The sequence below is a fragment of the Furipterus horrens genome, unplaced genomic scaffold, assembly GCF_987537825.1.
Source record: "Furipterus horrens unplaced genomic scaffold, mFurHor1.1.pri manual_scaffold_3, whole genome shotgun sequence".
NCBI classification, from domain to species: domain Eukaryota; kingdom Metazoa; phylum Chordata; class Mammalia; order Chiroptera; family Furipteridae; genus Furipterus; species Furipterus horrens.
This window is the reverse complement of record NW_028327173.1, coordinates 162662428-162678417: the sequence shown is the minus strand read 5'-3', so window position 1 is coordinate 162678417 and position 15990 is coordinate 162662428. Positions and strand designations below refer to the sequence as shown.

The window sequence follows — 15990 nt, the reverse complement described above, 5'->3', positions numbered from 1 at the left end:
TCCTCTGAATTTCAATAGCACCTCATATACTCCTCATTTTTGACACCTTCTTAATCTTATTGTGTTTGTTTTTTTAATTTGCATGTGCATATTTTAAGTAGTTTTTCAATCTTGATGACAAGAAACTGGTGTACTCTTTTTGGCTTCTCAGGTACACACAGTAAACGTTTAATGATAATTCTGAAGCTGAAATACTTGAAGTGAGCTCTAAGTGCTACTGCATTTACAAAAAGGGAAGATTAGTTTAGACGGAAACAGTCAGCAAAGGTACCACGGAGGATTGGGACTTGATTTGGGTCTTCCCTTTAAAATGTATGGAAAGGAGAAAGCACGAATGACTTGATAGCCTCTGGAACCCACACTGTGTAATGGGGAGAAAGGAGGAGGATATCGGTGTATTTGTTAGAAAAGACTTCCATTGACAGATGGTCCTTATCAGTAACTCAAAGGTACGAACTGGGTTTCCACTTCTGTTTCTATATAATAGCCATATAGCCTTTGTGCTGTAGTGCAGTATAGGTTGATTAGAGGAGATAAGATTGTTAGGTGACAGGTACCTCCTGGAATGATAGGCTGGGTGATCTACAGAGAAATCTGCAGGTCTTGCAGATCTTTGAGCAGAGACATGATACCACAAAAGGCTGGTTCACAAAGATAAGCCTTCTGGGAGAAAAGAGATGGGACCTTGAGAGAATACAGATATCTAGTGAGGTTATGTGGAGGGCATGGCCTGATTTGGAAAGGCAAAGAGGAAACTGATGTGTGACACTCAGTAAGCTCAGGAAGAAATAAATGAACAAAGAGAACATGGACTCCCGGCAGTGGCAATAGAAATATGGCACAGCTCTGGCTGCATTAGTATCGTTGACAGTGATGAACACCTGAAGACACAGGTAGACACACCTGTGAGCACAGTAAATAAGTAACCAATATCTGCTTAGCTCATTACTTTTTATTTATTTTTTATTATTTGCTCCCAAATCCAGAATTTGGATTTGTGTTTTAGAGTTACTATCAGAGACATCCATGCTGCAAATCTATTTAATGAAATAGTCTGGTGTGGTAAAGGGGAAGGAGAAACAGTAAGTTTTTCTCAAATTCTTTACTACTTTGTGGTGTGGGCAGAGGCATTTCTGAAGCCCCTATCAACTGACCTCTATGGAGACTTACAAGACCTTGGAGAACATCTATGTGGTAGTTTTATTGTTCCACCAGAAGTGAATTCCTATCACTTTTGGCCTGCATCTGCTGCTGCTGCCCTAGCCTGTTTCAAAAAATGTAATGTTGATATGAAAGTACTGCATTTAGTGCAGTTTTCCTCTTTTCTTTTTTTTGCTTGCAATATTCTGCAGCAGGTTTTTCTGCAGAATAGGGCATTCTGTCTTTAATGCGTCTGACACCAGTTTGCAAAGTCTTGTAGATGGTATCCTGAATACCTGCTGAATAAATATTATTTAAAGAATAAGTAAAGATGTGAAAGATATTTTGAACTTGCATCAAAAGGACTTGGTGACTCAGAATATGAGAATTTTGGTAGCGGGAAAGGAGATAGTTGTCACTACTGGATCTAAGATTTCTGACCTTTCTGCTTCAAAAGACATTTGGGATTTGAAATCCTTAATATTTATAGTAGTGAAGATTAAAAATTAGAAGGTTTTAAAAATCAGAGCAACTCTGATATTTGGCTTGTGTCTTGCCTCTGCCTAGGCACCAACAGGTGTCTCACGGATTCTCAAGTCGCCTTCCTGTCTCTGTTGTATTTCAGGAACCTTTTATTATTAGTATTGGAACTCTTTCTGTTTCTGTTCGTCCACCCAGTTTCCGGTTTCCCAGCAGCATTGCTTGGCCTTTGAGGCTCCCTAGCCCTCCAGCTTGGCATTGGGAGGTCCTGTTTGTTCACACCCCTGACTGTGGAGTCTACATGAGGACTGCCCCCTAGCTGGGGGTTTGAAGGGCAGGGTCTTGATCTACCTTTTCCCCCAAATTCACTGCAATTATTACCTCATAGCCTGTGTGACTGCTGAAATTCCTTTACCATCAGTCAGTGTTAATCAAGAGGGATGACTCATTTGCTAATTAATATGTTATCTATAATCATAATAGTTTACCTTTTTTGGATGGTTCCTTTGTGTCTTGGCATCTTTTACTTCTGTCATTTATAACCTGGCAGAGTAGGTATTACTACCCTCCCTTTTGCAGACCAAGAAACTGAGCCTTAGAGAGATATGAAACGTGTTAAACATGTCGCATTTGAAATGTGGTAAAGCCGTGCTCCAAGCGAGGGCTGCCTCTTCCACTGTTACACCTTGTCCACTTCTCTGCTGTTTTGAGTCAGCAGGTGTCAGGTTATCTGGTTGTTCATCTGTTACCACCCACAGTCACGCTGTGTAGTGGAAAGCTCTCTGGGGTTGAGTCACAGGGTGGATTCTCTATTCTGTTCTGTCTAATGTGTGAGACTTACGTAAGCCTTGGCCACTTCATCTGCAAAATGGGGATTAATGCCTTAAAGGGATATAAGGAAAGCTGAGTAAGGAAATATGCATAAACACTTTCTAAAAACTGTTCAGGAGTGCTATACAATATCTGCTGGTAACATTAAAAGGAATTTCAGAGCTAATGAGTAGCCGAGCTAGGGCTCAAACTTGGCCCCCATGCTGTGCAGCAGGTTCCTCCGATTGCCTCGGGCTGGGCCCGTGGGAGCCTTGCCATGGCGCCACTTTCTTGGCAGTCTGGGGATGAAATTTTGTCTGCTTGACCATCCTAATTGATTGGGAAGGAATAACAGCTCTTGGTCTTGTTCACACTTCCCTCATTATGTTCAAGACTGAATCTTTATCATTTACTCAGTAGTTTGGCATGAGTCTTTTATTTTGCATTTTATACATTTAGTCATTGCAGGTTCTTGAGGATTTGTTTCTCAGTGCTTTTCCAAGGTTTCAACAGATCACCCTTTTCTCTTCGGGTAACAGAGATGCTTCAACTCTTTGCCAGACCCAGGAGGGCTGCCAGGAAAGGAGTGTGGGAACTGAGTCTTTGGAGGAGTGTGTCCAGCACCTTCCTTGATGTGATTCTCATTCTTCATCACATCTTGTCTTGTGATCACAGTGGTGCAGGCAGGCTATTATTTGTTAGTTTTAACTGTGTGCGAGATAATAAATGTTTTTGCAGAAGTCTTACTTAAAGGGATGTGTAGCAGTAAAGATTCAGAAGTGGTTGCAAGTTTGATTATACTACAAACTGTGCTATTCATGGAGTTACTTGGTAAATAATGCAGATTTTAATGAACTGTCTAACCCACCTGAGGATTTTAAATACATACCCTCATCTGAAGCAATGTAGCTCCTGAGTCAGAGTGTCTCAAGTCCTTTCCTAGGGATGCCCCTCACTAGCCCTGTGTCCCTGAACAAGTTGAGGAGCATTTCTCATCCAAGAATGGGATTAAGAGTAGCACCTATCTCCCAGGGCTGTTATGCAGATTGAATGATTGATATGTGTAAAGCCCTCACAACAGTTCCTGATGTGCATTAAACACCTGATGGACACATGTTCTACAATGATTACATGCAGAATATTTTAATTTGCTCTCTTTTTTTAAAAAATTTTATTTATTTATTTTCAGAGAGAGGAGAAGAGAGGGAGAGAAACATTGACGTGTGATAGGAACATCAGTCAGTTGCTTCTAGCGTGCCCCCAACTGGGGACCTGGCTCACAACCCAGGCATGAGCCCTGACAGGGAATCGAACTGGTGACCTTTCAGTTTGCAGGCTGGTGCTTAATCCACTGAGCCACACCAGCCAGGGCTGCTCCTTTTTTTTTTTTTTTTTTTTATTAAATTGAGGTGTAATTGACTTAAGTTTTAGGTATACAAGATGATTTGATAAATGTATGTGTTGTGAAAATGATCACCACAATAAGTCTAGTTGACATCCAATAGCCATACATAGTTACAAAATTCTCGTGATGAGAACTTTTAAGATCTATTCTTTTAGCAGCTTCCTAATGTGCAATACAGTATCATTAACTATAGACACATTGCTATATATTACATCTCTGTGGCTTTTATTTCATAACTGGAAATTTGTACTTTTTAGCCTCCTTTACCCATTTCACCACCCCCAGCCCCTCACACCTGGCAACCACCAATCTGTGATGGCCAACCACCAGTCTCCTTTGGAACTGACGTTGTTTCTCAATTTTCTGGACTACTTTTCAGTCACTAATATGGTCGTCTTTTAGAACTTTAGTGTTAGAAAAGGTCATTTTATTAAAACTGTCCTTGTGTTTTTCTATCTTTGGGTTAAATCTTTTGAAATAAGAGTCAGGTTCTATCCTAGAATGGTCCTACATCAAAATCATAAGGTCAAAGAGGATAAATCCCAGTGGGAATTTTCAGAACTTCACTGTCTTGTTGATTTCTCACCACGTTGACACAGTTAACCCCCAGGTCCCTGAGCTTTATGATGCCACCTCTGTCCTCCTGCTTCTCCTGTGCCTCTCTCACCTTTCCATCACAGTCTCCCTGAGGAGCTTCTTCTTCAGCATGCTCCTGAAATGTCAGTGTCCCCATTTCGTTGACCTTGCTTTGAGCTGGCATGGACGTTAAGGAAGCTTATCTCGCCTGAGAAAACCTGCAGAGACTGTGCAGACTCCACGGCTGATTGACTCAGTGGTCCACTGATGCCATCAAAGATCAAAGTTCTTTTTCACTTCTCTGCTTCACAGTCCGAACATCCTAAGATTGGTTCCCAGTGGCGGTTCCAGGTGGCCACCAGTGGTAATCAGGAAGGAACGTTCTTCCTTACTTCCCGGAGGAGAGAGAAACCTCTCCCATTAGTCCTTCCTTCCGTCTAATTAGGCAACTTTGCTAATAGGGACTCCAGACAACTGCTGGGGACATCAGATGCACAGTCTTCACTGAGAATGGGGCCAGCTTCCCTATGCCTCGTGTGCCAGGACAGATACCAGAACCAAATCAGGATATTGTCAGGAAAGAGGGGGTGGGGAATATGCTCGAGTGGGAACAAACAGTGGCTACTACAGTCCCCAGGGTCCCAGCTCAGCCTGTTCTCAGTCATACTTTTCCTTAGTAATCTCACTCACTGTCACCATTTCAACTTGATTTTACGAGCGGATCACTGACATCACTCTGTCTTTTATCCTGAACCTATTCCTGTGCTTCAGACTCATGTTTTCAGTGGTCTGCTGACCGTCTCTATCAGCCACTGATCAAGACAACTTGAAAGAAATTTTATATATGCATATATGCATACATATATATATTTCACAAGTACACAACTGAGCAAAGACTTAGGTGTGCCGTAGAATTTGTCTGATACCTTCGCATTCTTTTAACTTGGGTTTTAGTCCAGGGGAAGAAACAATATTTTCCTATACTGAAAAGCCAGTATAATCATGTTTGTATATACTGTAAGCTTCAAGTAATTATCTAACATTCCATTATTGTACCATATTCTGGGCAAATTACCGGCCTCTGATCAATAAAACTCCTTTTTAAGTGTCTGTAAATTGAAACCAAGAAATGAAAATTCCGATCAATATTCAGCCAGAACTAATTATTTTAAATCTTCTGAAAAATATCACAATTACTGAGAACGTAGATGATATTGGATCTGGAATACCTGTTTTAATATATGAAACGAGTTACTTTCCATTACTCTTTTATTTTGCTTCCAACAAAAGAGACGAAGTATTTTGTTTGATCACATCATTAGCCAAAGACACAGTGGGAGAATCACTATACTTTTATTTCATAATTCTATATGGAATTAGTTATTTTTCCCTTCTATCTTTAACATACGTGTGCACACACATGCACACACAGTTTGCTATAAGGAATTCTAAAAATGAAAATATGTTTACTCATCATGAGAGGAAGTTGAATAATAATTAAAGAAATTTATCCTTCTTGAATATCGTTGTGATATGTGATCCCACTTTTTCTGGAAATGCTATTTTTAAAAATCTGAAATATATGGGTAATTGTCTCAAAAATGTAAGCATTGCAAGAAATCACATCAAAGGAAACAAGAGCCATCCAAAAACCAGCCCCTCAACAAGTCAAATATTTTTTCCTTGTTCCATTTCCATTCTTATCCACGCATTATTTTATTACATTAAAAATATAATTCTGCTTATGTTGCCACTTTAGTTGCATTGTCTTTATCTTGCCATGTAGTTTTCTAATTGTTTGTGTAATATTATATTGAGTGGTTGTACCATTGCACTCTGAGACTTTCTAGTACATATTCTTGAATGTGCACATTATTTCAAAAATTAAAAAATGAAGTTTTGTTGTTGACAAAACCAGTGTTAAAAATGAGCAAAAGTATGTTTTGACCCTGGAACTAGCATATAAGTCATCTGATTATATGGGCCATTTAAACAGATAACTTCCTTATGAAACTGAAATACATACTATATTTGTGCCTGTGAGTAAGGATGTTCTTTGTAAATTGTATGACATACCATCCCAGACTCACTGGTTTTCCACTTGCCCCGCATCTTCCTTCTGAAATTTCAGTTTGGTTTTCTACTTACCACCATATCTTCCTTACAAAACTTCATGTGACCCAGAAGCCAGGCACTGAATACTAGGATGGTGAATGAGCTGCTTAGATGGATTCAGGTCTTCGAGGTCCTCGAAGAGTATGGTTTCCCCATTCTTCCCCATAATCTCTCTAATTAGTTCAAGGAAGTTGAACAAAGTTCTGAGTTTTGCTATTATGGCTACTTTAATTATTTATTTGTTTTGTTTTGAAATACTAAATTTTTCCAAAATATATTTTAGTTTCCTTTTTGGGGTAGGAGTCACTTGGTTAGATTGTACCCTAAGCAAATGTTTTCTCTTTTCTTAAGTAACTAAGTAATTGATAATAATTCATTAGGTTGGGTGTTCATTAAAAATAAAAATAAAAAAATTTACTCTGCACCCTAATATTCTGATCACCAATTGCAAACAAAAATATTATCTGAATTTTTCATCCTAAATTTCACCACATTACATGATATAAATTCCTTTAATTCTGTCATGGTAACACAAAGGCTACCTATAGAGAGATGAGATTTCTGATTGACTTACACATGTTTTGCATTGAGTGTTTTGAACTGAGATCATCATCAATTCAAGGGAATTTTGAAGGAAGAACGGGCATTTTCACAAGCAGACTTTGGTAACAAAAGGGTTTTCCCGTGCAGTAAGGCCACAAAACGGAAGGTAGTCTTTGTTATTCAGGATATGATTAATATTGCCTCATAATTTATTTTTAGAACTTCAGTTTTTAAGTTGCTTGCATCGGTTCAAGGCATATGGGTTGAAAACTGGGAGTGCCTACTTTTCTGTTTTTTTAAATTATAGAAGTAATATCTGTGTTACTAAATATTTGATAAACATTGAACTGAATGAAGTCTCCCATGATTTTTCCTTTACCAAAACCTCTGCTAATATTTTGTGTTAGTTCTAGTCTTTTTTCCTTATGTACTTTTTTTTTCTTTACATTTTTGTAACCTGTTTTATAATTTGAACTGGGTTTCTTTCACTTAACATTACTTCATGCACTTTCTTCCTTGGTTTACACTCTTCATGTGAGTTGTAATTTTTGTACAACACTCCATCCTTCTGATGTTTCATAATGTCCCTAAGTTTGTCCCCTATTATCGGACATTTAGAATGCTTACTTGTCTATCATGTACATGATGATGATTGTTAAGATGTTGGTCCACACGCCACATTGATATTACTCATACAAGTCATGGGGGTGACCCAATCCTGCCATGATTTATTTGCCTTTCTCAATCAGTGTCGTGCATTTTTTACTGGATTTCTTTCTGCTTCTTTTTTGTTTGGGTGGGGGTGGTCAGAGAGGAGGGAACTGGTTGTAATCCACTTCACAGTGTGTATGTTTGCCTTTCTTTCCTCAGTGGTGAAAGTGGTGCTGGAAAGACAGTGGCGGCCAAATACATCATGAGTTATGTCTCCAGAGTGTCTGGAGGGGGCCCCAAAGTCCAGGTGAGTTTGTGATTTGGCCCATTTTGAGACCCTGTCCTATGTGAAAAGTAAGAGGCTCCACTTGCTGTTTGAGAAAGAATTTTTCTTCCACAGAAAAGACATTGGTTCTATAACCAAGATACTTGAAATTGCAAAGAAATAGCATGTTTAAGAGATGGAGATGCCAATATAGAATGAACTCCTAAAAACTAGTACAAAGATAAAATATCCAAAAGAAAAATAAACACAAAGAGCATGAAAAACAACTCAGAAAAAGAAGTATAAATGACTCATAAAATGAAAACTTGCTCACCTTCATGATAATAAGAGAAGTGCATATTAAAACTGTGCCAAAACACTCTTAACTATCAAAATGGCAAATTTTTTGTGGTGTTTTAAACATTCTGTTGGTAAAATAAGAGGGACATAGTTCCTCTCATACATTCCAGGTAGGAGCATGAACTAGTGTACTTTTATGAAGGACATTTCAGCAGACTATCAAATCTACGTGCAGGCACCTTTGACTTGTTAATTCTGCTTAAGAAAACGTATTTTTTACAACTTTGACATTTTATTTTTTTTAATATATTTTATTGATCATACTATTACAGTTGTTCCAATATTTTCCCTTTTGCCCCCTCCACCCTGTACCCCTCATTCCCTCTTGCAATCACCCCTTATTTCATGTTCATGGGTCATGCATGTAAGTTCTTTGACTTCACCCTTTCCTATATTATTCTTAACTTCCCCCTGTCTATTTTGTTCCTACCAATTATGCTCCTTAATCCCTGCACCATTTCCCCATTTCTTCCCCTTCCCCCTCCCAGCTGATAACCCTCCAAATGATCCCCATACCTATGATTCTGTTTCTGTTCTGCTTGTTTGCTTGATTTGTTTTTTAGATTCAGTTGTTGATAGTTTTGAATTTATTGCCATTTTAATATTCATAGTTTTGATCTTCTTTTTCTGAAGTAAGTCCCTTTAACATTTCATGTAATAATGGCTTGGTGATGATGACCTCCTTTAGCTTTACCTTGTCTGGGAAGTGCTTTATCTGCCTTTTGATTTTAAGTGATAGCTTTGCTGGATAGAATAATCTAGGTTGTAGGTCCTTGCTTTTCATGTCCCCGTATAAAATAATATGAGATTAAATCAAGCACAAGAGAAAATGATGCAGTCAACAGATGTGATAAACATGAGAGGTATGAGACTGCTGCAGATGTAACACAGCATATTTTACAACAGATATTTTTTATTAAGGAGAAAGAGTGCACTCTAAAATAACAACAGGAAGTATAGTATAGTAAATATATAAACCAACAACATAGCTGTTTATTATCATTATCAAGTATTATGCACTATACATAGTTGTATGTGCTGAATGAAAGGAAGATCTAGAGCATCACTGTATGTGGTGCATGTCATGTATAGAATTAGATTTTTAAGTAGTCACATTTTTAAAAAAAGTAAAAACAGACCTATGAAATTAATTTTAAAAATCCATTTTATTTAACCCAACATATCCAAAACATTATCATTTCAACATATAATCACTATTAAAAATTGATGAGATATTTTACATTTTTTTTGGTGCTAACTCTTTGAAATCCAGTGTGTATTCTTCCCTTAAAGCACATCTCAGTTGGGACTAACCATGTTTATAGATCAAAGCCACACGTGGCTCACAGCTTCTGTATTGGACCGTGAGGGTAGCTCAAAAACCTAGATTGGGGTGGTGCAGTCCACTTGCTTTTTTCCATTCATATAATCACGCCCTCATCCTAGAAGACTGATCTAGTGACAGGAATCCAGGATGCTATTTTGTGGGTGGGCTGTTCCTTTACCACAATTTACTCTTTCTCTTTTCCCCAGTACAGTTACCACAGAATTCTGTTGGACATATTGATAGTGGATGGATAGTTGGACACATGCATAAAGATTCTCAATTAACAAGTCTGTAATTAAAGAAGGCAAGAGACAAGGAAAAGCCTTTCTTTTGTTCTGTCCTACAAGAAGCTAAGTGTTGATAATAAGTGGTATGGGTATGTCTGATCTGCAAAAACAGATATCAAGGACTAGTGAAGATCTACATGTCAAAATTAATTTTACAAAGAAAAACAAAGTTTATATAAATCCATGAGTTTTTAAAGGAGAATAGGTGGCTTGGAGATGAGGTTTTTAACTTTTGAAACTAACCCTGTGGAGGGACCACCCAGAATTTATCTTTGGTGCTATTGCTAATGACATGTCCTTGGTCGATGGAATTCCATTTCTTCCTCTTCTGAAGGTTCAAGAGGGTACCAAAGGGAACACACTTGCTGTTAGGCAGCCGATTAATAATCAGTGCCTTAATCTAGTCCTATTTTCTCCAGATCATGACTTAGTGGCCAGATTGCAGACATTTAATGTTGACTTTTCTCTTTCTGTTTTCCTATGAGGACAATGATACAGAGCCCTTGGCTTGGAATTAGTCAGTAGCTACAGAGCACAAACCAAAGACTTGTTATTTCTGGAACATGTTTAACCGTAGCATGTGAATAATTAGAACTACAAGGAATGGTTCACTTGTTGAAAGACCTCTCCAACATCAACTTCTATCTGTTGAGCTGTCTTGCCCATGGGATGTTTTGCACACTTTTCACTCTGGCATAGAACTAGGGTATTTGAAACCCGAATTCTTATCCTTCGGTAGGCCAGGAATTTTTCCGTACAAGCCAGCATTGGCCCTTGCTACTCGAAATGCAGCTCCACGCTGGCAGGACCAGTTGCACCAGGGAGCCGGTTAGAAATGCAGACTCAGGTCCTGCCTCAGACCCACTGAATCCCCGTCTGCATTTGTACAGGATCCCAAGGTGATTCGTACATATTAAAGTTTGGAAGCATAAAGCTCTGTCTTACAATTTTGTTTGAGAAGGAGAAACTGTTTAATTTCCCTTAAGGTACCTGTCACGTGCAGTGAAGAGGGTAGAGAGGGGTATGCGACAGGCAGGTAGAGCATGTGGGCAGAGAAGGGACAGCGACAGGAAAGTTTCTGATCAGAACAGCAAGGAGATGCCCCTTCATGCTTCCCTTCCCTTCCAGCTGTGAGTCCCACACATCAGGGAGAGCAGGGTCAGGCACATCTGGTGTGGAAGCCCAGTCCAGGAATGTTTGTAGATCATGATTTGCTTGTGGCACCCTGGCTCCCAGGATCCTGCATCGAGTCAAGGGAGCTGGAAGACACAAAAGGTTAAAGTCTGTCAAAAGGAAAGAGTAAATCCTCCAGAAACCACAGGGATGTAAGGAGTTGAGCCTTGTCACTTGGACCTCACTCAGAAACCAGGTCCTCAGGGAACGCTGGGCTTTGCACAGTGTGGGAGGTGTTTGCACTATCCTAACCCCTGGTCTCTTTGTGGTGACAGCATGTCAAGGACATTATCCTGCAGTCCAACCCGCTGCTGGAGGCCTTCGGGAATGCCAAGACTGTCCGGAACAACAACTCCAGCCGATTCGTGAGTCTCTTCCCTATTTCACAAAATATCACCTGGTTGATCATGTGGTTATTCCTGACTTAAGTCCAGTGTCCCCAAGGATTTAACACCTATCATCAGGACACTGCCTTTTTAATCTTTCCTTCATTTTCCTTAGCAGTGTGCTGTCAGGCTTCAATTTGCCCTTTAACTGAAGTTATTTTTGAACCCCAGTATATAAATCTGATAATATTTAAAAACAATTCTCAACTTGAGTTGCCTTACTGAGGAAAATAAAAATTGATAGAAGTGTCAACTTTGGTGCTGGAAGAGCTTACTTGTCCTGGAGAAAAGACCTCTTTCCCAGACAAAGAAATGAGTAGACTAGATTGCAATGCCTTCTTGCTTTGCCTTTGCTTCATGGTCTGGGTCTGTGGGAAATGAAGGGACAGACACTTTGATCCGGCTCCTTAGAGAAAAACTTCCCCCTCTCTGTCCAGTAAAGTGAGCTGACTGCCTCCCCCACCCCTCATAGCTGGGTGTGTTTCTTTTATGTATATTCATGTAACATAATAACACCCCAAAATGATTGCACTTAACCTGACCAATTGCCTCCTGACTGGCCCACTTATCCAAGATAAGGAAAACATCAGCCAAATGCATTATCATGAATGTTTATGAAAACATTTTTCTGTCTCACTGTCTCCTGAGAATTAGAAGGCTGGCAAGGCTGAAAATAAATATATTCCCCTTGACAAAAAGCCACATTTACAAAAAAAAAAAAAAAAAAAAAAGAGTATTTTCCCAGTAGCTTTGATTTACATAGGTTTTGCATCTTATCTCATAGATTCTCTCTGGAAGTAGAGCCTTCAAGGAGCCATCTGTGAGGCTGATTCAGGACCATTTTAAAATAAGTGGGAATTTTGGAGAAAAATTATTTAGTTTTCACCCTTCTATTTTGTAAGGAAGCTTCCAATTTTCCAAGAGAATTCCTATTAAGTTCTCAGGCAGTATTTGTTAAGTTCCCTGGTGATTTATATCTGTCAGAATTGCCCTCATTTTCCTTGCTGTTCAGTATCATTCAAACTATTTATTCATTTCTTGACCTCGCTTACATCTTTGCTCAGTGCCTGGGTTGTGTTATCTGGAAGAAGTTCCTAGGTAATGCAATAGGAAAAAAGATGTGAATGAATTTTCCACTTGACCTTATATTTCCTTTCAGCTCCATCTGCCTTGTAAAAATGAACTTGACCAAATTCAACTCCCTTGCTACCCATCCCTCTCATGTGACTTCCTTAGAGAGCGGAAAAGTAATTAAATCAATATTTCTCTTGATTTTTCCTATACAAATTATTCTTTATCCTTGGACAAGAATGATACATCAATTTTTGTAAAACAAAACAAAGGTACTCAGTGATTATTATTTTTCTGATTATGAGATAATGTTATACAATCCCAATGAAAAGATGGGAAAGTGTATAGATGGGCAATTCACACACATAGTAACATCTAATGGGAATCAAAAGATGTTCCCATAAATAATGAGAAAAATGTAAATTAAAACTGTATATCATTTTCTGTCTCTCAGGTGGGCATACGTTAAGGAGATTGATAATACCAGTGAAAAGACACTATTGGTTGAAAATGGGCATATTTCCCCAGGAGATCAATTTGGTCATCCTTTTCAAACTTGAAAATGCTCATTGCCTTTGACCCAGCAATAGTTTTAGGACATAATGCCTAAGTTCCCTGTTAATAATGAAGTATTTAAAAAGTTATCCATAATATCAATATATTGTTAAATTTTTAAAAATAGGCTAAGGAACTATTTGCAACATGGTCCAATTTTTCTTTTAAAATGCACATTATATAAAGCATAATTAAGGATAAGGAATCCAAGAATGGTGGAATAGGTAGAAGTTACATTCATCTCCCAACACCATAACAAAATTGCAACTATAAATCATAGAACAATCAACCTGAATAACCATCTGAAGACTAGTGGAACACAGTCTTATAACTAAGGATACGCAGAAGAAAATATGTGGAGACTGGTAAGAAGGACAGAGATGTGAAAAGGGCTGGCCCATCAACCACATGAGGCAGTTGAGAATACAGAGGGATATCTCAGCTGCAAAGGTTTCTCCTAAGGCACGAGGAGTCTCAACCTCATGCTGAGCTTCCCAGCCTGGAGCACCTGTACCAGGCTATGAAAATCAGCAGGGATTTCGTCTGCCTGAGTGATGTGGGAAACTGCTGTAAACCAGGTGCCTTTAAAAGGGCCAGCTCAGAAAATCTCATTTGTTGGAGGGATGTAGCTTAGTTGGCATTGGAGCATACAGGGAGCGATTGGGTTATGTGGCTTCAGGGACAGGGCTGGAGGGACAGCCACCAATATCTCTGTGCTCAGTCCCTTGCCCATACCACCCACAAATGCCATCTTTCCTGGGTCAAGGACTCCCCTTCATGTGGCATTAGCCTGAAAGGCACCCTGGCCCTACCCTGCCAACTCCCTGAGTCCCTGCCCTGCCAGCCTTCACTGGTGAAGGGATCTGCAGGCTGTGGCCAGTCTGGGCCACTATTGAAGTCTTTCATGAAAAACTCTCAAGGAATTCTGAGCAAGCTCAGGGAGTGCCAGAGACACACAGGGAAAGACTGAATTGTGTGGCTTTAGGACAAGGGCCATTTTTTTTTACATGTAACTGACAGATGCCACTGTTCCTGTGCAAAGCCCTCACTCCATGTGGCCAAACCTTAATGAACTCCATTGGCCTCACCCTAATGACTCCCTGAGATCTTGATCCACCACAAAGGTAGGAAGGCTCCAGTGGGTGGCAGCTGGCCTTTGTGTACCCTAACACTTTCAATGAGTAGCCTCAGACCCAGCACTGATGGCGAGTTTGAATCTGTATTAACCTAAATATACCAGTTGCCCCTACCTGGTGACTTAATGAAACCCTACCTCACATAACTCATGTACTTCCTAAGGCTCTTTCAAAGGCTGAGCCTAAATAATGGGCAGCCAACAGGTGGTGACAGATCCTGGGGTACCTTGGGCCTTTTGCTGACCTGCCCCAGGCCTGGTACTAGGACAATTGGCCTCAGTGTGCAGTTTGGCTCCTTCCACATGCACCCAGGCCTAGCACAAGCAGTTACCAACCATGGATTGCACTGTAGCTCCTAAGAGGTGGCCCAGTCCTGGTCATAGGCAGTGTCTGACATTCACCTGCACTGGAGTCCCTCCCAAGAGGCTCCAGAACCAACACACCAAAAGACTGCGTTTAGATCACATCAGACCCAACCCAGTTAGCTTTACAAACAGCACACCCAAAGAGGGGTCTTGGCAGGTACCAAACCCTGCTGAGGCTAATTCTGCTTCTAAGGATCAGCACCCGCACTGCACCTCATACACTGTGGGTCGGGGTCCATCATCACAGTCAGCCAACCTGAGGGCAAACAGCAATCAACGCTCAACTACAACAGGAGGGCTCACATAACCCACACAAGCGACAGTCTTGGAGCACCAACTCTGATGATGAGGGAGATTGTTCCATTGAACCCCACAGGACATCTACTACATAAGGCCACCCTACAAAAGCTGGGAGACATAGCAGATCTACCTAATACACAGACACAAACAGAATGGGAAGGCAAAGGAACATGTCCTAAATGAAAGAACAGGAGAAATTCCCAGAAAAAGAACTAAATGAAATGGAGTCTAAGAGATACAGAGTTCAAAACTATGGTTATAAGAATGCTCAAGGAACTTGGGGAAAGAATGGATGAACCCAGTGAGAATTTCAACAAAGAGATAGTAAGTATAAAAACAAACATAGAAATCATAAAAAAAGAACCAGTTAGAAAAGATGAACACAATGGCTGAAATGAAGAATACACTAGAAGGAATCTACAGCAGATTAGATAAAGCAGAGGATTGAATCAGAGATTTGGAAGACAGAGCAGCAGAAAACACTATCACAGCAGAAAAAAGAAAAAAGAATTTAAAAAATGAGGATAGTTTAAGGGACATCTGGGACAATATGAATCATAACAACATCTACATCACAGGAGTACCAGAAGGAGAATAAAGAGATCAAGGGATTGAGAACCTTTTTGGAAAAATAATGACTGAAAACTTCCCTCACCTGGTGAGGGAAAAAAATACACAAGTCCTAGAAGCACAGAAAGTCCCAAACAAGATGAACCCAAGGACTCCCACACCAAGACACATAATAATTAAAGTGGCAAAGGTTAAAAACAAAGAGAGAACCTTAAAAGCATCAAGAGAAAGACAGTTATCTACAAGGGAACTCATGTAAGACTGTCATATTTCTTAACAGAAAAATTTCAGACTAGAATGCATTGGTGTTAAATATTCAGAGAGATGAAATGCAAGGACCTACAATGAAGACTACTCTACCCAGAAGGATATCATTTAAAATGAAAGAGCTTCCCAGACAAGAAAAAGCTAAGGAATTTTATCTTCACCAAACAAGTATTACAAGAAATGTTAAAGGGACTAATTTAAGAAGAAA

At 39.7% G+C, this 15990-nt stretch overlaps 1 protein-coding gene across 1 annotated transcript in view; it reads left to right on the top strand.

The window, feature by feature from the left end:
• MYO1E (myosin IE) overlaps positions 1-15990 on the top strand; it is a 198757-nt gene that overhangs the window by 95456 nt on the left and 87311 nt on the right. Inside the window, exons 5-6 of the mRNA XM_090270681.1 lie at positions 7940-8027; positions 11408-11497. Of these exons, the coding sequence (XP_090126807.1) occupies positions 7940-8027; positions 11408-11497 (178 nt within the window). The remainder of the gene's footprint in view (positions 1-7939; positions 8028-11407; positions 11498-15990) is intronic.